This window comes from Procambarus clarkii, chromosome 14, assembly GCF_040958095.1.
Source record: "Procambarus clarkii isolate CNS0578487 chromosome 14, FALCON_Pclarkii_2.0, whole genome shotgun sequence".
NCBI classification, from domain to species: Eukaryota; Metazoa; Arthropoda; class Malacostraca; order Decapoda; family Cambaridae; genus Procambarus; species Procambarus clarkii.
Genome location: NC_091163.1, coordinates 47746477 through 47769456, shown reverse-complemented (window position 1 = coordinate 47769456; position 22980 = coordinate 47746477). Strand labels below are relative to the sequence as shown.

Below are 22980 nucleotides of genomic sequence, written 5' to 3'. Positions count from 1 at the left end.
GAAAACAAGTTTGATGAACGAAGATGTTTTGGAAAGTTTCTCTGATGAACGAAGGTAACTTAGAGATTAACTTTTATGATTTAGAGAACATCTTTGATGTCTTAGAGAACAAGATTGATGTCTTAGAGAACAACTTGGATGAACAAAGATGTCTTAGAAAGCTTCTCTGTTGAACGAAAAGATACTTAGAGAATAACTTTGACGACTGTATTTAACTTTTTGATGGCTCTGAGGACAGTTTTTGTTGAACGAGGATGTCTCAGAAGGCTTCTTTGAATAACAAAGGTGACTCTGAGAATAACTTTGATGACTCTGAGAAAGACTTTGTTGTCTTAGAATAACTTTTGATTGTTCTGAGAATAACTTTAGATATCTCTGAGAATAAGTTTGATGAACGAAGATATCTTACAGAGCAAATTTTATGTTTTGAAGAATAACTTTTTGATGACTCTGGGAATAACTTTGAGGGCTTAGAGAATAACTTTAGATGACTTTGAGAATGTCTTTGGATAACTCTGAGATTAACTTTGATGTCTTTGAAACAACATTGATGAATTGGAGAATGTCTTTGAGAACATGAGTAGTATTTTGTTAGCTCAGAGAATAACTTTTGTTGACATAGAGAATAACTTTTATGTCTTAGAGAAGAACATTGATGGCTTAGAGAGAATATCTTTGATGAAAGATGATGTCTTGGATTAACTTTGATGTCTCTTGGATTAACTTTGATGACTGAGAGTGAGTTAGAGATTACCTTTGTTAACTCTGAGAATAACTTTGATGAACAAAGATGTTTTGGAAAGTTTCTCTGAAGAACGAAGGTGACTCTGAGAATAACTTTTGTTAGCTCTTTGAATAACTTTGAGAATGACTTCTGAGAACATGGGTAGTATTTGAATGCGTCTTTGATGTAATGAAAAGTAACTTTGATGACTCGAAGATATCTTGCAGATCAACTTTGATGACAGAGATTAACTTTTGTTGTTTTAGAGATTAACTTTTGATAGCTCCGAGAAAAACTTTTATGCCTCTGAGATTAACTTTAATGAACGAAGATGTCTTAGAAAGTTCTCTGATGAATGAAAGGCTACTTGGAGAATAGCATTTTGATGACTGAGATTAACTTTTTGATGACTCTGAGAATAACTTTGAGGATGCGAGTAAATTTTTGAGTGTTTGAGAGCGTCTTTTTGTTATCTCGAAGAGTAACTTTGGTGTTACGGAGAGCACCTTTGACTATTTTTCTTACTTAACGACATATAATTTTTACGAAAGTGCTGAAAAAGTTACATTTTGACTATTTTTTCTTACTTAGCGACATATAATTTTAGTTATGAAAGTGTTGAAAAAGTTACATTTGACTCTTTTAGTTGAGCAAAAGCCAAAACATGACGAGGGAGACTATTTTTTGTGCTCCCCAAAGTATAATGTCAGTTAAGAACAGTGATGAAAGATATCTTTGACTATATTTTTTACTTGACGATGGATAAAGTTAGTTATGAACAGTGCTGAAAGAAGTTTCCTTTGACAATTTTTAGCTAAGCGAAAGGTTGTTTTAGCTAAGAACGGTGTTGAAAGAGGCTACACATGACTATTTTAAATGAGAGAAGTGATATTTCAGTTAAGAAATGACAAGGAAACATGATGAACTAACTATTTTTAGTTGGCCGATGAATACTTTTAGTTGAGCAAAAAGCCAAAACATGATGAACATGACTTTTTCTGATGATTGGCCGATAATTTTAGTTATGAAATGACAATGAAACATGAAGAACACGGTTATTTTCTGATGACTGGGGAATAAGTTTAGTTAAGAACAGTGCTGGAAAGATTCCTTTGACAATTTTTCTTGATGAAACATAGCGCCTGTTAAGAAAGTGCTGAAAAAGTTTCCTTTGACAATTTTTAGCTAAGAGAAAGGTTGTTTTAGTTAAGAACAGTGTTGAACGAGGATATTTCTGACTATTTTTAGTTGACTGGATAATAAGTTAGTTGAGAAATGAGGAAAGTGACTATGTTTCAGTTGATTGGCGAAAGATTTTTAGTTAAGAAGTTACAAGAAAGGTTTGTCTTTGTAAATTTGGAACTGAATAAAGTGTAGATTTGTTTAAGAACATGGCTGGTAGAACTATTAAGTTGACTACGAGAATTACTTTGACATAGTTTTGCAAATAAAAACTGGGTGACTAAAATTGTTGAGGAAACTGTAATGCAGTATAATATTATTTGACAAAGAACTAGTTAGTGAATGGAAGAAACAAATTGGTTAAAAGAAACAAAGATCATAAAAAATTGTGGTTAAGTAGGGGAATGAACACAGTGAACATACGGTGAACACAGAAAACATGTAAGAAAAAGTTGATGAATACAGTGAACATGCTGGGAATATGAACTTACAGAGAACATGAAAACATGATAAGGAGAATAGGGAATACAAAGAATGAACAATGGACTTGTGAAGAACATGGAGAATATGACAAAGAATGTAGAAAACATGTAAGTGAAGGTGAAAAACGAAGTGATCTTGTGAGGAACATGAACTTGTAGAGGAACATGAATATTGACAAAGAACACAAAATATGGAAGTTAGCATGAATATTGAGTATAAAAGTTGTAAAGAGAACATGTGATGAACATGAAAACAGAAAATATGACTAGACTTAGTAGAGAACATAATGAGACTAAGAGAAAGATTACAGAAAAAATGGAGATACTTGTGAAAATATGAACTGAATGGGACTGTGAACATTTGTAGAACATGGAGTGAACACGGATGAGAATACGAAGAACACAGTGAATATAGAGAAAATATGCAAATACAGGGGGACAAGAGCTGGAGCTCTGTAACTGACTTGATCTTATTTACTACGTCTGAAATATGACTGTTTAAAATTTCAGGGGGATTGGACTGCTAGTAGCGAAAATGTGGTCTCTGCCAAATTTGGGTCTTTAATTGGACTCTGATTAATTTCGATCATGAACTGGACTCTGAATATTTTGGCACAAAGTAGACTCTGGCGAATTTTGCTAGAAAACTGGACTCTGAATATTTTGGCACAAAGTAGACTCTGGCGAATTTTGCTAGAAAACTGGACTCTGATTAATTTCGATCATGAACTGGACTCTGAATATTTTGGCACAAAGTAGACTCTGGCGAATTTTGCTAGAAAACTGGACTCTGATGAAATATGAGCTAAGTACTGTCTCTGACTAATTTTGCTGACAAAGTGGACTCTGTTCATTTTTAGGTATAAAATGGTCTCTGATGAAATATGAGCTAAAACTGTCTCTGACGAATATTGCTCTCAAAGTAGACTCTGGCGAATTTTCGGTATAAACTGGACTCTGATGAAATATGAGCTTAAAACTGGGCTCTGATCAATTTGGTCTTTACAGATGAAATAGCCGTAAATGGATATAAAACTAAATGTTATGGATAAGTTGCCTGTTTTCCTTAACAAAACATCTAAGACAATATTCTCTGAAAATGGTCCTTTTACAAATTCGGTCATAAACATATAAATAAACTTCTATGATTATTTGAAACTCTGAAAATAGTTGTAAGGAAATAGGAAGAGGAGAGAGAGAGAGAGAGAGGAGGGACGGTAGAGATATTATGGAGATAAGATATGATAAGAGCCGTCTGGCTGTCCGGGCGTAAAGTAAATAAAGGTGACGCGAGAGATTGCGAGGTAAGGGGGGAGGGAGGGGGGTGTGATGTACGAAACCCTGAAAACAATGACTTACACAGGTGATTTTCTAAATTTATATGAATAACTAAGGCTTACATAGACGATTTGTAAGTTGAAAACATGTAAAATATGTCCGTAGAGTTCTCCTGGAAACCCTAAAGTGCTACACACGTTATTTGAATTTCTCCCATAAGGCCTTAACCCCTTAACTGCGTTGCCTCCAAATGTGACACCCCAGCAGTGCGCAGGAAATAAATTCTCTGGAAAAAATTCTTTTTTCTTTTTAAAGTGTCAAAAACCCTTCCCTCAGTATGGGTATGTAAAAAAAAAGTCGAAATTGTACTTACTTTGGCTGCTATGGGGTCCGGAAGTTGGGGCGTGACGTCATCATTCCCCGTGCGCCCGTGCCGTAAGCTCTCGGGGGCGGTGGGGCGCTCGGGGCGGGGTGCGCGAGTTGCCGCGAATATATTTTCGTTCATTTTTTGCGCACCCTTCCAAATACATTTTCATTGTTTTTATGTGCCAATCCAATGTATAATGAACACGTACACTATAATATCGCAGTACAACATCCGTACTGTCCGTAGACACTGTGTTACGTGCATGAAACTTGTGCGCACATATGCAGCACATATTTACTATGTATCATGCTAATTTGTGTATATATACAATCTATTTACACACTATACACTGTCACACACTATATACATTCACCATCAACACATTCAGAACACCGCGTAGCAGCTGTTTCATATGGGCCAATAGCAGCTGCCTCGTATGGGCCAATATCAGCTGCCTCGTATGGGCCAACAGCAGCTGCCCCGTATGGGCCAACAGCAGCTGCCTCGTATGGGCCAATAGCAGCTGCCTCGTATGGGCCAATAGCAGCTGCCTCGTATGGGCCAATAGCAGCTGCCTCGTATGGGCCAAATAGCAGCTGCCGCGTATGGGCCAAATAGCAGCTGCCTTGTATGGGCCAATAGCAGCTGCCTTGTATGGACCAATAGCAGCTGCCTCGTATGGGCCAATAGCAGCTGCCTCGTATGGGCCAATAGCAGCTGCCTCGTATGGGCCAATAGGAGCATTTGACCATGAACACATTCAGAACACCTCGAGTGAGAGCAGCCACACCCAGCCAGTCTCCCTCACTCCAACATCTTACTCGCCAACATTGTTCCTCCCACCATATTATTATAGTTCTTATTACACATGTTCTATATACCTATCTACATGTTTTATTTACCAGAACTATGCAAGTAAGCCGGTATTGTGTCCAAACAGTACAGTGGCCACCATACACTGCATGAAAAATCACACAGCAGACGACGCTACGATTACGTCACCTCCCTCACCGAAATAGCTCCTCTCAACATTCTCCTGTTGCTGTTCTTACACTATATACACACACTATATATACCCATGTACATATGTGTTGCCCATAGCGAACCAATAAGCTAGTATGGTGAGCAAAACAAGAGTGGCAGCCACACACACACAATGAGGCTACCTCAATTCTCGCCCTCCCTCATCAAAATTCCTCCTTCCACAATACTACGCACAACGCTAATTATAACCACAATCCTGCTATTATCACAATCCTGGTCACTAATTCCTGTAAATGAATAATTGACCATACGTTTATTTTGAAAAGGAACCTTAGAAATCATTTGAAGATTCCTAGATGAACGAAATAATGCTGTGGTGCTGTGGCTAGCGCTGTGAACATCGTGAACAGCATTCAATCACTGATATTTGAACATTGTACCCAGTCATTATCACACTCAGGCTCTAATATAACACTATCATAGCTAAATAATACAAGTTATATATATATTTTGGCATTATTAGGCGATGCTGTGGTCACATGCTGAACAGCAGTGCTGTGCGCTCATGCTGCGAGCGCCAGCCTTGGTTGCTCACACACTACTGAGGCTCCCACACCCGGGAATGTGGACCACGATTTTTTTTAAAGATGGCGTCTGTTTACAAGAGCCCTGAGGAAGCTGATGTGAACCCCATGTAGCCGCGGGAGTTTTGAATGGAACGTGAAAAATACAAATACCCGGAGGCGCGTTGCGCAAACCAGACGTGAGCCTGCAGGCGCGTTGCGCAGTTTAAGGGTTAACAAACTTCTATGTCTCGGAAATTATTTTTCTCATAAGAACTTTATCAAACTCGTATGACATTATTTTTCCTCATAAGAATTCCCTAATTCCAAATCTGTGACTCCCCAAATTAGCCGGAAAACCCTGGCTCACAGACATGAATTTTCTCCAAGAAAAAAAAAAAATATCGTCTGTGCGTCTTACACCGCACAGGGGTCCTCTGGCCAAAAAAAAAAAAATATCGTCTGTGCGTCTTACACCGCACAGGGGTCCTCTGGCCAAAAAAAAATATCGTCTGTGCGTCTTACACCCTACTACTGTTGTACAGTGAACTAGAGTGGCAGCACAACACCACAGTAGTGATGGTGGTTGTACAGTGAACTAGAGTGGCAGCACAACACCACAGTAGTGATGGTGATGGTACAGTGAACTAGAGTGGCAGCACAATACCACAGTAGTGATGGTGATGGTACAGTGAACTAGAGTGGCAGCACAACACCACAGTAGTGATGGTACAGTGAACTAGAGTGGCAGCACAACACCACAGTAGTGATGGTACAGTGAACTAGAGTGGCAGCACAACACCACAGTAGTGATGGTACAGTGAACTAGAGTGGCAGCACAACACCACAGTCCACCACAGTCACCTCCGTAATGTCACTGTGGTTGACTGCTGCCCTCACCACATCCAGGCCGCTCACCACATCACCGAAGACATATGACCACGGGCCACCACCCTGGTGGTCCCTGGTGATGATGGCGAACTGGGCACTCTTGGGACCCCCCGGCGGCCACCAGGACGCCACAGCTCCTGCCTGGTGTGACTGCCGGTACTGCCCCCGGAGGTCAGGCAACAGTGAGGCTCCTCCCTCACCATCATTCCTCTCGTAGTCTCCGCCCCTCACCCACTCCCCCGGAAGACCCTTGTCCCCCACCCCCAACAGTTTAGTGTTGCGGAAGGTGTGGCCCCGCTGGGCCGTACACAACAACACAAACTGTCTGGCCAGCGGAGTGTCAGGGGTCAGCCGGATGGTGACCCGCCCTCTTGTTGACCCCGCCCACCCGAGGTCAAGGAACGCCAGGGTGCAGGAGGGGTCCAGCACGCCCACAACATCACTCTCCTGCACAAGATGATATAAATCATGCTGGTAACTGTATAACAAAATGTTATCATATTAGTTATCACAACTCAGTAAGTCAGTAATGTCAGTAAGACTAGTGGGTGTAATAAAGTAACCTGGATGGTGTGGGCGTGGGCGGGCGTGGGCTGACGCAGGAGTGGGTGGAGGTACAGCTGTCCGTCTTGTAGAGTTATCCTGGCGGAGCGGCGGCCATCTTGGTCTTCCTGGACGGCCACCACCCGGCCAGCCTCCACCAGCCTCTTGACGGCCACCACCCGGCCAGCCTCCACCAGGCTCTTGACGGCCACCACCCGGCCAGCCTCCACCAGGCTCTTGACGGCCACCACCCGGCCAGCCTCCACCAGGCTCTTGACGGGCTCCCTCATCCCGCGGAGGTCCTCAACCTGTGGACAGTGTCAGCCCCATTATCACCTGAGGTCAGTGTCAGCCCCATTATCACCTGAGGTCAGTGTCAGCCCTATTATCACCTGTGGTCAGTGTCAGCCCCATTATCACCTGTAGACAGTGTCAGCCCCATTATCCCCTGTGGACAGTGTCAGCCCCATTAACACTTGTGGAGTGTCAGGCCCATTATCACCTGTGGATAGTGTCAGCCCCATTATCACCTGTGGACAGTGTCAGGCCCATTATCACCTGTGGACAGTGTCAGCCCCATTATCACCTGTGGACAGTGTCAGCCCCATTATCACCTGCGGACATTGTCAGGCCCATTATCACCTGCGGACATTGTCAGGCCCATTATCACCTGTAGACAGAGGCAGCACCATTATCACCTGTGGACAGTGTCAGGCCCATTATCACCTGTGGAGTGTCAGGCCCATTATCACCTGTGGACAGTGTCAGCCCCATTATCACCTGTGGAGTGTCAGGCCCATTATCACCTGCAGTGTCAGCCCCATTAACACCTGTGGTCAGTGTCAGCCCCATTATCACCTGTGGTCAGTGTCAGGTTCATTATCACCTGTGGACAGTGTCAGGCCCATTATCACCTGTGGTCAGTGATAGCCCCATTATCACCTGTGGAGTGTCAGGCCCATTATCACCTGTTGTCAGTGTCAGGCCCATTATCACCTGTGGACAGTGTGAGCCCCATTATCACATGTGGAAAGTGTCAGCCCCATTATCACCTACAGACAGTGTCAGCCCCATTATCACCTGTGGACAGTGTCAGCACCATTATCACCTATGGACAGTGTCAGGCCCATTACCACCTGTAGACAGTGTCAGCACCATTAACACCTGTGGACAGTGTCAGCCCCATTATCACCTGTGGACAGGGTCAGGCCCATTACACCTGTGGACAGTGTCAGCACCATTATCACCTGTGGGCATTGTCAGCTCCATTATCACCTGTGGTCAGTGTCAGCTCTATTATCATCTGTGGTCAGTGTCAGGCCCATTATCACCTGTGGTCAGTGTCAACTCCATTATCACCTGTTGTCAGTGTTAGCCCCATTATCACCTGTGGTCAGTGACAGCCCCATTACCACCTGTGGACAGTGTGAGCCCCATTACACCTGTGGACAGTGTCAGCACCATTATCACCGATGGTCAATGTCAGCCCCAATATTACATGTAGACAGTGTCAGCTCCATTTTCACATGTGGACTGTGAGAGCCCCATTATCACCTGTGGTCAGTGTCAGCCCCATTATCACCTGTGGTCAGTGTCAGCCCCTTTATCACCTGTGGACAGTGTCAGCACCATTATCACCTGTGGACAGTGTCAGCCCCATTATCACATGTGGACAGTGATAGCACCATTATCACCTGTGGACAGTGTCAGCCCCATTATCACCTGTGGTCAGTGTCAGCCCCATTATCACCTGTGGACACTGTCAGCACCATTATCACCTGTGGTGTCAACTCCATTATAACCTGTAGTCAGTGACAGCCCCATTATCATCTGTGGTCAGTGACAGCCCCATTATCATCTGTGGTCAGTGTCAGCCCCATTATCATCTGTGGTCAGTGTCAGCCCCATTATCACCTGCGGACATTGTCAGCCACATTACGACCTGTGGACAGTGTCAGCCCCATTATCACCTGTGGACAGTGTCAGCACCATTATCACCTGTGGTCGGTGTCAGCCCCATTATCACCTGTGGACAGTGTCAGCACCATTATCACCTGTGGACAGTGTCAGCCCCATTATCACCTGTGGTCAGTGTCAGCCCCATTATCACCTGTGGACAGTGTCAGCACCATTATCACCTGTGGACAGTGTCAGGATCATTATCACCTTAACAGTGTCAGCACCATTATCACCTGTGGACAGTGTCAGCCCCATTATCACCTGTGGTCAGTGTCAGGCCCATTATCACCTGTGGACACTGTCAGCACCATTATCACCTGTGGTCAGTGTCAGCCCCATTATCACCTGTGGTCAGTGTCAGCCCCATTATCACCTGTGGACAGTGTCAGCCCCATTATCATATGTGGACAGTGTCAGCCACATTACCACCTGTGGACAGTGTCAGCTCCATTATCACCTGTGGTCAGTGTCAGCTCCATTATCACCTGTGGTTAGTGTCAGCACCATTATCACCTGTGGACAGTGTCAGCCCCATTATCACATGTGGACATTGTCAGCACCATTATCACCTGTGGACAATGTCAGCCCCATTATCTCCTGTGGTTAGTGTCAGCACCATTATCACATGTGGACAGTGTCAGCCCAATTATTCCCTGTGGTCAGTGTCAGCCCCATTATCACCTGTGGACAGTGTCAGCCCCATTATCTCCTGTGGTTAGTGTCAGCACCATTATCACCTGTGGACAGTGTCAGCCCCATTATCACATGTGGACATTGTCAGCACCATTATCACCTGTGGACAATGTCAGCCCCATTATCTCCTGTGGTTAGTGTCAGCACCATTATCACATGTGGACAGTGTCAGCTCAATTATCACCTGTGGACAGTGTCTGCATCATTATAACCTGTGGACAGTGTCAGCCCCATTATCTCCTGTGGTTAGTGTTAGCACCATTATCACCTGTGGACAGTGTCAGCCCCGTTATCACATGTGGACAGTGTCAGCCCCATTATCACCTGTGGCCAGTGTAAGCCCCATTATAATCTGTGGTCAGTGTCAGCTCAATTATCACCTGTGGATAGTGTCAGCCCTATTATCCCCTGTGGTCAGTGTCAGCCCCATTATCACCTGCAGCCAGTGTCAGCCCCATTATCACCTGTGGTCAGTGTCAGCCCCTTATCACCTGTGGTCAGTGTCAATCCCATTATCACCTGTGGACAGTGCCAGGCGCATTATCACCTGTGGACAGTGTCAGCACCATTATAACCTGTGGACAGTGTCAGCCCCATTATCACCTGTGGACAGTGTCAGCACCATTATCACCTGTGGACAGTGTCAGGCCCATTATCACCTGTGGACAGTGTCAGCACCATTATCATCTGTGGACAGTGTCAGCACCATTATCACCTGTGGACAGTGTCAGCACCATTATTATCTGCTGACAGTGTCAGCACCATTATCACCTGTGGACAGTGTCAGCACCATTATCACCTGTGGACAGTGTCAGCACCATTATCACATGTGGACAGTGTCAGCACCATTATCACCTGTCGACAGTGTCAGCACCATTATCATCTGTGGAAAGTGTCAGCTCCATTATCACATGTGGAAAGTGTCAGCCCAATTATCACCTGTGGTCAGTGTCAGCCCCATTATCACCAGTAGTCAGACTCAACCCCATTATTACCTGCAGTGTCAGACAAATTATCACCTGTGGTCAGTGTCAGTACTTTTATCACCTGTTGACAGTGTCAGCACCATTATCACCTGTGGACAGTGTCAGCCCCATTACCACCTGTGGACAGTGTCAGCCCCATTATCACCTGCGGACAGTGTCAGCCCTATTATCACCTGTGGTCAGTGTCAGCCCCATTATCACCTGTGGACAGTGTCAGCACCATTATCACCTGTGGACAGTGTCAGCACCATTATCACCTCTGGTCAGTGTCAGTCCCATTATCACCTGTGGACAGTGTCAGCTCCATTATCACCTGTGGACAGTGCCAGCACCATTATCACCTGTAGACAGTGTCAGCACCATTATAACCTGTGGACAGTGTCAGCCCCATTATCACCTGTGGACAGTGTCAGGCCCATTATCACCTGTTGTCAGTCCCATTATCACCTGTGGACAGTGTCAGGCCCATTATCACCTGTGGACAGTGTCAGCCTCATTATCACCTGTGGACAGTGTCAGCCTCATTATCACCTGTGGAGTGTCAGCCCCATTATCACCTGTGGTCAGTGACAGCCCCATTATCTGGTTGATACCTGGTTGATGGGGTTCTGGGAGTTCTTCTACTCCCTAAGCCCGGCCCGAGGCCAAGCTCGACTTGTGAGAGTTTGGTCCACCAGGCTGTTGCTTGAAGCGGCCCGCAGGGCCACGTACCCACCACAGCCCGGCTGATCCGGAACTTCTCTTAGAAAACCGTCCAGTTTTCTCTTGAAGATGTCCACGGTTGTTCCGGCAATATTTCTTAGTCGCTGGGAGGACGTTGAACAACCGCGGACCTCTGATGTTTATACAGTGTTCTCTGATTGTGCCTATGGCACCTCTGCTCTTCACTGGTCCATTCTTGCATTTTCTTCCATATCGTTCACTCCAGTACGTTGTTATTTTACTGTGTAGATTAGGGACCTGGCCCTCAAGTATTTTCCATGTGTATATTATTTGGTATCTCTCTCGTCTATTTCTAGAGAGTACATTTGGAGAGCTTTGAGACGATCCCAATAATTTAGGTGCTTTATCTCGTCTATGCGTGCCGTATATGTTCTCTGTATTCCCTCTATTTCAGCAGTCTCTCCTGCTCTGAAGGGGGAAGTGAGTACTGAGCAGTACTCAAGACGGGACAACACAAGTGACTTGAAGAGTACAACCATTGTGATGGTATCCCTGCATTTGAAAGTTCTCGTAATCCATCCGATCATTTTTTTGGCTGACAATATTTGCTTGGTTATGCTCCCTAAACGTTAGATCGTCAGACATCATTATTCCCAAATCCTTGACATGCTGTTTTTCTACTATGGGAAGATTCGATTGTGTTTTGTACCCTGTATTATGTTTCAGATCCTCATTTTTGCCGTACCTCAGTACCTGAAATATATCTCCTGTGGTTACTGTCAGCACCATTATCACCTGTGGACAGTGTCAGCCCCATTATCACATGTGGACAGTGTCAGCACCATTATCACCTGTGGACAGTGTCAGCTCCATTATCACATGTGGACAGTGTCAGCACCATTATCACCTGTGGACAGTGTCAGCCCCATTATCACATGTGGACAGTGTCAGCACCATTATCACCTGTGGACAGTGTCAGCACCATTATCACCTGTGGACAGTGTCAGCACCATTATCATCTGTGGTCAGTGTCAGCCCCATTATCACATGTGGACAGTGTCAGCACCATTATCACCTGTGGACAGTGTCAGCCCCATTATCACATGTGGACAGTGTCAGCCCCATTATCATATGTGGACAGTGTCAGCACCATTATCACATGTGCACAGTGTCAGCACCATTATCTCCTGTGGTCAGTGTCAGCCCCATTATCACCTGTGGACAGTGTCAGCCCCATTATCACCTGTGGTCAGTGACAGCCCCATTATCACCTGTTGTCAGTGTCAGCCCCATTATCACCTGTGGTCAGTGACAGCCCCATTATCACATGTGGACTGTGTGAGCACCATTATCACCTGTGGACAGTGTCAGCCCCATTATCACCTGTGGTCAGTGTCAGCCCCATTATCACCTGTGGTCAGTGTCAGCCCCTTTATCACCTGTGGACAGTGTCAGCACCATTATCACCTGTGGACAGTGTCAGCCCCATTATCACCTGTGGACAGTGACAGCACCATTATCACCTGTGGAAAGTGTCAGCCCCATTATCACCTGTGGTCAGTGTCAGCACCATTATCACCTGTGGTGTCAACTCCATTATCACCTGTGGTCAGTGACAGCCCCATTATCACCTGTGGTCAGTGTCTTACCCATTATCACATGTGGACAGTGTCAGCCCTATTATTCCCTGTGGTCAGTGTCAGCCCCATTATCACTTGTGGACAGTGTCAGCACCATTATCACCTGTGGTCAGTGTCAGCACCATTATCACCTGTGGACAGTGTCAGCCACATTATCACATGTGCACAGTGTCAGCACCATTATCACATGTGGACAGTATAAGCCCCATTACCACATGTGGTCAGTGTCAGACCCATTATCACCAGTGGAAATTGTCAGCTCAATTATCACCTGTGGACAGTGTCAGCACCATTATCACCTGTGGTCAGTGTAAGCCCCATTATCACCTGTTGTCAGTGTCAGCACCATTATCACCTGTGGACAATGTCAGCCCCATTATCACATGTGCACATCAGCTCAATTATCACCTGTGGACAGTGTCAGCACCATTATAACCTGTGGACAGTGTCAGCCCCATTATCTCCTGTGGTTAGTGTTAGCACCATTATCACCTGTGGTCAGTGACAGCCCCATTATCACCTGTGGTCAGTGTCAGGCCCATTATCACCTGTGGACAGTGTCAGCACCATTATCACCTGTGGATAGTGTCAGCCCCATTATCACCTGTGGTCAGTGACAGCCCCATTATCACCTGTGGTCAGTGTCAGGCCCATTATCACCTGTGGTTAGTGTCAGCCCCATTATCACTTGTGGTCAGTGTCAGGCCCATTATCACATGTGGACAGTGTCAGGCCCATTATCATCTGTTGTCAGTGTCAGCCCCATTATCACCTGTGGACAGTGTCAGCCCCATTATCACCTGTGGTCAGTGTCAGCCCCATTATCACTTGTGGTGAGTGTCAGGCCCATTATCACCTGTGGTGAGTGTCAGCCCCATTATCACATGTGGACAGTGTCAGCCCCATTACCACCTGTGGTCAGTGTCAGCCCCATTATCACCTGTGGTCAGTGACAGACCTATTATCACAAGTGGACAGTGTCAGCACCATTATCACCTGTAGACAGTGTCAGGCCTATTATCACATGTGGATAGTGTCAGCACCATTATCACCTGTAGACAGTGTCAGCACCATTATCACTTATGGTCAGTGACAGCCCCATTATCACCTGTAGACAGTGTCAGCCCCTTACACCTGTGATCAGTGTCAGCCCCTTACACCTGTGGTCAGTGTCAGCCCCATTATCACCTGTGGACAGTGTCAGCACCATTTTCACCTGTGGTAAGTGTCAGGCCCATTATCACTTGTGGACAGTGTCAGCACCATTATCACCTGTGGACAGTGTAAGCACCATTATCACCTGTGGACAGTGTCAGCCCCATTATCACCTGTGGACAGTGTCAGACCCATTATCTCCTGTGGACAGTGTCAGCCCCATTATCACCTGTGGACAGTGTCAGCCCCATTATCACCTGTGGACAGTGTCAGCACCATTATCACCTGTGGATAGTGTCAGCACCATTATCACCTGTGGACAGTGTCAGCCCCCATTATCACCTGTGGACAGTGTCAGCCCCATTATCACCTGTCTACAGTGTCAGCACCATTATCACCTGTCGACAGCGTCAGCACCATTATCACCTGTGGATAGTGTCAGCACCATTATCACCTGTGGACAGTGTCAGCACTATTATCACCTGTAGACAGTGTCAGCCCCATTATCACCTGTGGACAGTGTCAGCCCCATTATCACCTGTGGACAGTGTCAGCACCATTATCACCTGTAGACAGTGTCAGCCCTATTATCACCCGTAGAGTGTCAGCACCATTATCACCTGTAGACAGTGTCAGTCCCATTATCACATGTGGTCAGTCCCAGCCCCATTATCACCTGCTGACAGTGTCAGCCCCATTACCACCTGTGGTGTCAGCTTAATAATCACCTGTGGACAGTGTCAGCCCCATTATCACCAGTGGTCAGTCCCAGCCCCATTATCACCTGCTGACAGTGTCAGCCCCATTATCGCCTGTGGACAGTGTCAGCTTAATAATCACCTGTGGACAGTGTCAGCCCCATTATCACCTGTGGACAGTGTCAGCACCATTATCACCTGTGGACAGTGTCAGCCCCATTATCACCTGTGGACAGTGTCAGGCCCATTATCACCTGTGGACAGTGTCAGCTTAATAATCACCTGTGGACAGTGTCAGCCCCATTATCACCTGTGGACAGTGTCAGCCCCATTATCACCTGTGGACAGTGTCAGCACCATTATCACCTGTGGGCAGTGTCAGTACCATTATCACCTGCTGACAGTGACAGCCCCATTATCACCTGTGGACAGTGTCAGCTTAATAATCACCTGTGGACAGTGTCAGCCCCATTATCACCTGTGGACAGTGTCAGCACCATTATCACCTGTGGACAGTGTCAGCACCATTATCACCTGCTGACAGTGTCAGCCCCATTATCACCTGTGGACAGTGTCAGCTTAATTATCACCTGTGGACAGTGTCAGCACCATTATCACCTGTGGACAGTGTCAGTCCCATTATCTCCTGTGGTTAGTGTCAGCACCATTATCAACTGTGGACAGTGTCAGCCCTATTATCACCTGTGGTCAGTGACAGCCCCATTATCACCTGTGGTCAGTGTCAGGCCCATTATCACCTGTGGACAGTGTCAGCCCCATTATCACCTGTGGTCAGTGACAGCCCCATTATCACCTGTGGTCAGTGTCAGCCCCATTATCACTTGTGGACATTGTCAGGCCCATTATCACCTGTGGACAGTGTCAGCCAATTATCACCTGTGGTCAGTGACAGCCCCATTATCACCTGTGGTTAGTGTCAGCCCCATTATCACCTGTAGTCAGTGACCAGCCCCATTATCACCTGTGGTCAGTGTCAGCCCCATTATCACCTGTGGACAGTGTCAGCCCCATTATCACCTGTAGTCAGTGTCAGCCCCATTATCACCTGTGGTCAGTGACAGCCCCATTATCATCTGTGGACAGTGTCAGCCCCATTATCAACTGTAGTCAGTGTTAGCCCCATTATCACCTGTGGTCAGTGTCAGCCCCATTATCACTTGTGGTCAGTGTCAGGCCCATTATGACATGTGGACAGTGTCAGCCCCATTATCACCTGTGGTCAGTGACAGCCCCATTATCACTTGTGGTCAGTGACAGCCCCATTATCATCTGTGGACAGTGTCAGCCCCATTATCACCTGTAGTCAGTGTCAGCCCCATTATCACCTGTGGTCAGTGTCAGCCCCATTATCACCTGTGGTCAGTGTCAGCCCCATTATCACTTGTGGTCAGTGTCAGGCCCATTATCACATGTGGATAGTGTCAGGCCCATTATGACATGTGGACAGTGTCAGCCCCATTATCACCTGTGGTCAGTGACAGCCCCATTATCACTTGTGGTCAGTGACAGCCCCATTATCATCTGTGGACAGTGTCAGCCCCATTATCACCTGTAGTCAGTGTCAGCCCCATTATCACCTGTGGTCAGTGTCAGCCCCATTATCACCTGTGGTCAGTGTCAGCCCCATTATCACTTGTGGTCAGTGTCAGGCCCATTATCACATGTGGATAGTGTCAGGCCCATTATCACATGTGGACAGTGTCAGCACCATTATCACCTGTGGTGAGTGTCAGCCCCATTATCACATGTGGACAGTGTCAGCACCATTATTACATGTGGACAGTGTCAGCCCCATTACCACCTATGGTCAGTGTCAGACCCATTATCACCTGTGGTCAGTGTGAGCACCATTATCACCTGTGGACAGTGTCAGTCCTATTATCACATATGGACAGTGTCAGTACCATTATCACCTGTAGACAGTGTCAGCACCATTATCACCTATGGTCAGTGTGAGCCCCATTATCACCTGTAGACAGTGTCAGCCCCTTACACCTGTGGTCAGTGTCAGCCCCATTATCACATGTGGACAGTGTCAGCACCATTTTCACCTGTGGTCAGTGTCAGGCCCATTATCACTTGTGGACAGTGTCAGCACCATTATCACCTGTGGACAGTGTCAGCCCCATTATCATCTGTGGTCAGTGTCAGCCCCCTTACACCTGTGGACAGTGTCAGCACCATTATCACCTATGTTCAGTGTCAGCACCATTATCACCTGTAGACAGTGTCAGCACCATTATCACCTATGGTCAGTGTCAGCCCCATTATCACCTGTGGTCAGTGTCAGCTCCATTATCACCTGTGGACAGTGTCAGCCCCATTATCACGTATGGTCAGTGTCAGCCCCATTATCACCTGTGGACAGTGTCAGCCCCATTATCACGTATGGTCAGTGTCAGCCCCATTATCACCTATGGACAGTGTCAGCCCCATTATCACCTATGGTCAGTGCCAGCCCCATTATCACCTGTGGACAGTGTCAGCCCCATTATCACGTATGGTCAGTGTCAGCCCCATTATCACCTATGGACAGTGTCAGCCCCATTATCACCTATGGTCAGTGTCAGCCCCATTATCACCTGTGGACAGTGTCAGCCCCATTATCACCTATGGTCAGTGTCAGCCCCATTATCACCTATGGTCAGTGTCAGCCCCATTATCACCTGTGGTGAGTGTCAGCCCATTATCACCTGTAGTCAGTGTCAGACCCATTATCACCTGTGGACAGTGTCAGCTTAATTATCACCTGTGGACAGTGTCAGCACCATTATCACCTGTGGACAGTGTCAGCCCCATTATCACCTGTGGTCAGTGACAGCCCCATTATCACCTGTGGACAGTGTCAGCCCCATTATCACGTATGGTCAGTGTCAGCCCCATTATCACCTATGGACAGTGTCAGCCCCATTATCACCTATGGTCAGTGTCAGCCCCATTATCACCTATGGTCAGTGTCAGCCCCATTATCACCTATGGTCAGTGTCAGCCCCATTATCACCTATGGTCAGTGTCAGCCCCATTATCACCTGTGGTGAGTGTCAGCCCATTATCACCTGTAGTCAGTGTCAGACCCATTATCACCTGTGGACAGTGTCAGCTTAATTATCACCTGTGGACAGTGTCAGCACCATTATCACCTGTGGACAGTGTCAGCCCCATTATCACCTGTGGTCAGTGACAGCCCCATTATCACCTATGGTCAGTGTCAGCACCATTATCACCTATGGTCAGTGTCAGCCCCATTATCACCTGTAGACAGTGTCAGCCCCCTTACACCTGTGGACAGTGTCAGCACTATTATCACCTATGGTCAGTAAGTAAGTAATTATAAAAAGAAGGCACCAAACCGGGAAGTCTCTGTAGCACCATCAAATGCGCAAAATAATCAGAGGGCGCTAAATATCACCAAGGATGCCAATACGAGAACAAAAACGCATAAGGCGAACGATATCAAAAGTATCCGAGTCACCAAGAATTCTACTGAGGGACAGGTGACCGCGAGGGGCGGTCGGAAAGCAAGACACACGCTCGTCCTGGAAGTCAGGACATTCAAGAAGGACATGCACGACCGTAAGAGGGACAATGCAACTAGGACAATAAGGAGCAGGGCGGCGCTCCATCAAGTGACCATGGGTTAAGCGAGTATGGCCAATACGCAACCTCGCCAGAGCTGTTTCCCACCGCGGGTTACGGTGGAAGGAGGACGGCCACGAGGAAACACAACATTTAAGAGTACGTAGCTTGTTACCAGTAACAGACAACCAAGAAGCCTGCCAACGGGTAAGGACTGAGGAATGGATAACCGGGTAAAAGTCGGAATACGGAATGCCTTTACGAGAGATGGGACAAGAGCGGACAGCTTCCTTGGCGGCAGCATCCGCACGCTCATTTAAGTTGATTAATGTATATAGAAACACTGAGATAAGGACTGTTCCTGAACAAATAGCCTGGATGTGTCACAACGGAAAGGTTGATGATATTCTTGAGAGATATAAGAATTTTGCACCAAGATTGTAATATTTTGTTGAATTATCTGCATGTCTCTTGCAAATTGTCTATACAGTATACCTAGGTCATAAAAGTATTTGTGTGTACGTCTGATACTATACTACTTGTGAAGGAGGAAATGTATATGTTTACCTCTCAGAATGTTTGGTAATATGTTTATTGTTTGTGATGTGTGTCTATGTATATATTAACACGTTGTACTGAATGGGGTGAGAATAGCTTGAGCTACCTCATCCCTTTGTGTGTATTTTACCTCAATAAACTTATTTCAATTTCAATTTCAATTTCAAAGACACACCAATATGGCTGGGAACCCAACAAAACTCAACCGACTTAAATTTACTGTGAACGAGAAACAGCCAATGCTGAATCTCGACAACTACTGGATGAACCGGATTAAAGGACCCGAGAGCCATGAGGGCACTACGAGAGTCAACAACAACTACAAAGGAAGACTGACAACGAGAAAGCAGGAGACGAAGAGCATAGAGAATAGCATAAAGTTCCGCTGTAAAGATGCTAGTCTCCGGAGGTAAGCGACACATATAAGTGCGATCAGGAAAAACAACAGAGTAGCCAACACCGTCCGCCGACTTAGACCCATCGGTGAAGACAGAAACGGAGCGGGAGTGAGAAGAAAAGTGCTCAAGGAAAAGGCGTTTTAGAACCATAGGAGGGGTAAAAGCTTTAGTGATACGGGTCAAGGAAGTACAAAACCGCGGAAGAGGGACTCTCCATGGGGGCAAAGAAGGAACAACACGAGGAGAAACATTAGAAATACGAACGGAGAGAGAATCCTGGAGGCGAGATAACCGGACAGAAAGAGGGAGGTGGTGAAGAGGAACAGGAACCGCAGGAGGGGTAAAAGTTAAAGCACGACAGAGGCGAGAGGAAGGATGTTGTAAGGACCGCGCAAGATAGCGAAGACAGTAGCGATCACGGCGGTCCTGGAGAGACAGGAAGCCAGTGTCAACATACAAGCTAAGGACGGGAGTCGAACGAAAGGCACCAGAACTGAGGCGCAACCCAGTATGGTGCAAAGCATCAAGACGGCGAAGAGTAGAAGAAGAAGCAGACGAGTAAGCAGGGCAACCATAATCGAGCTTAGACAGGACGAGAGAGGAATGTAAAGCAAGGAGAGTGCGCCTATCTGCCCCCCAAGAAGTATGGGACAAGACCCGAAGGAGGGTAAGGGCCTTAGAGCACTCAACACGGAGGTAAGAGATATGGGGAGACCAAGACAAACGAGTGTCAAGGAATAACCCCAAAAGCTTCGCGGAATCAACCACCACACTCACAACCACCACACACACAACCACCACACTCACAACCACCACACACACAACCACCACACACACACAACCACCACACACACAACCACCACACACACAACCATCACACACACAACCACCACACTCACAACCACCACACACACACAACCACCACACTCACAACCATCACACACACAACCACCACACTCACAACCATCACACACACAACCACCACACACACAACCACCACACACACACAACCACCACACACACAACCACCACACACACACAACCACCACACACACAACCACCACACACACAACCATCACACACACAACCACCACACTCACAACCATCACACACACAACCACCACACTCACAACCATCACACACACAACCACCACACACACAACCATCACACACACAACCACCACACACACACAACCACCACACACACAACCACCACACACTCACAACCACCACACACACAACCACCACACTCACAACCACCACACACACAACCACCACACTCACAACCACCACACACAACCACCACACACACAACCACCACACTCACAACCATCACACACACAACCACCACACTCACAACCACCACACTCACAACCATCACACACACAACCACCACACACACACTCACAACCACCACACTCACAACCATCACACACACAACCACCACACACACACTCACAACCACCACACTCACAACCACCACACACACAACCACCACACACACAACCACCACACTCACAACCACCACACTCACAACCATCACACACACAACCACCACACTCACAACCACCACACTCACAACCACCACACACACAACCACCACACACACAACCACCACACACACAACCACCACACACACAACCACCACACACACAACCACCACACTCACAACCATCACACACACAACCACCACACTCACAACCACCACACTCACAACCACCACACACACAACCACCACACACACCACCACCACACTCACAACCACCACACACACAACCACCACACTCACAACCATCACACACACAACCACCACACACACAACCACCACACACACAACCACCACACTCACAACCACCACACACACCACCACCACACTCACAACCACCACACACACAACCACCACACTCACAACCACCACACTCACAACCACCACACTCACAACCACCACACACACAACCACCATACTCACAACCACCACACTCACAACCATCACACACACAACCACCACACTCACAACCACCACACTCACAACCACCACACTCACAACCACCACACACACAACCACCACACTCACAACCACCACACACACCACCACCACACTCACAACCATCACACACACAACCACCACACACACAACCACCACACTCACAACCATCACACACACAACCACCACACACACAACCACCACACTCACAACCACCACACACACAACCACCACACACACCACCACCACACTCACAACCACCACACACACAACCACCACACTCACAACCACCACACTCACAACCACCACACTCACAACCACCACACTCACAACCATCACACACACAACCACCACACACACCACCACCACACTCACAACCACCACACACACAACCACCACACCCACAACCACCACACTCACAACCACCACACTCACAACCATCACACTCACAACCACCACACACACCACCACCACACTCACAACCACCACACACACAACCACCACACACACAACCACCACACTCACAACCACAACACACACACAACCACCACACACACAACCACCACACACACAACCACCACACACACAACCACCACACTCACAACCACCACACACACCACCACCACACTCACAACCACCACACTCACAACCACCACACTCACAACCACCACACACACCACCACCACACTCACAACCACCACACACACAACCACCACACTCACAACCACCACACTCACAACCACCACACTCACAACCATCACACACACAACCACCACACACACCACCACCACACTCACAACCACCACACTCACAACCACCACACTCACAACCACCACACACACAACCACCACACTCACAACCACCACACTCACAACCATCACACACACAACCACCACACACACCACCACCACACTCACAACCACCACACACACAACCACCACACTCACAACCACCACACTCACAACCATCACACACACAACCACCACACACACCACCACCACACTCACAACCACCACACTCACAACCACCACACTCACAACCACCACACTCACAACCACCACACTCACAACCATCACACACACAACCACCACACACACCACCACCACACTCACAACCACCACACTCACAACCACCACACTCACAACCACCACACACACAACCACCACACTCACAACCACCACACTCACAACCATCACACACACAACCACCACACACACCACCACACTCACAACCACCACACACACAACCACCACACTCACAACCACCACACTCACAACCATCACACACACAACCACCACACACACCACCACCACACTCACAACCACCACACTCACAACCATCACACACACAACCACCACACACACCACCACCACACTCACAACCACCACACTCACAACCACCACACTCACAACCACCACACACACCACCACCACACTCACAACCACCACACACACAACCACCACACTCACAACCACCACACTCACAACCACCACACTCACAACCATCACACACACAACCACCACACACACCACCACCACACTCACAACCACCACACTCACAACCACCACACACACAACCACCACACTCACAACCACCACACTCACAACCATCACACACACAACCACCACACACACC

At 47.2% G+C, this 22980-nt stretch overlaps 1 protein-coding gene across 1 annotated transcript; it reads right to left on the bottom strand.

Moving 5' to 3' along the window:
* Positions 1-5911: 5911 nt before the first annotated feature.
* Positions 5912-8933, bottom strand: LOC138364634 (peptidyl-prolyl cis-trans isomerase-like). Its single transcript, XM_069324593.1, has 2 exons — positions 7035-8933; positions 5912-6918 (listed from the first exon to the last, which is right to left on the bottom strand). Exons 1-2 carry the CDS (start codon positions 7302-7304, stop codon positions 6406-6408), a joined length of 783 nt encoding a protein of 260 aa, XP_069180694.1. The 5' UTR covers positions 7305-8933; the 3' UTR covers positions 5912-6405.
* Positions 8934-22980: the final 14047 nt, after the last annotated feature.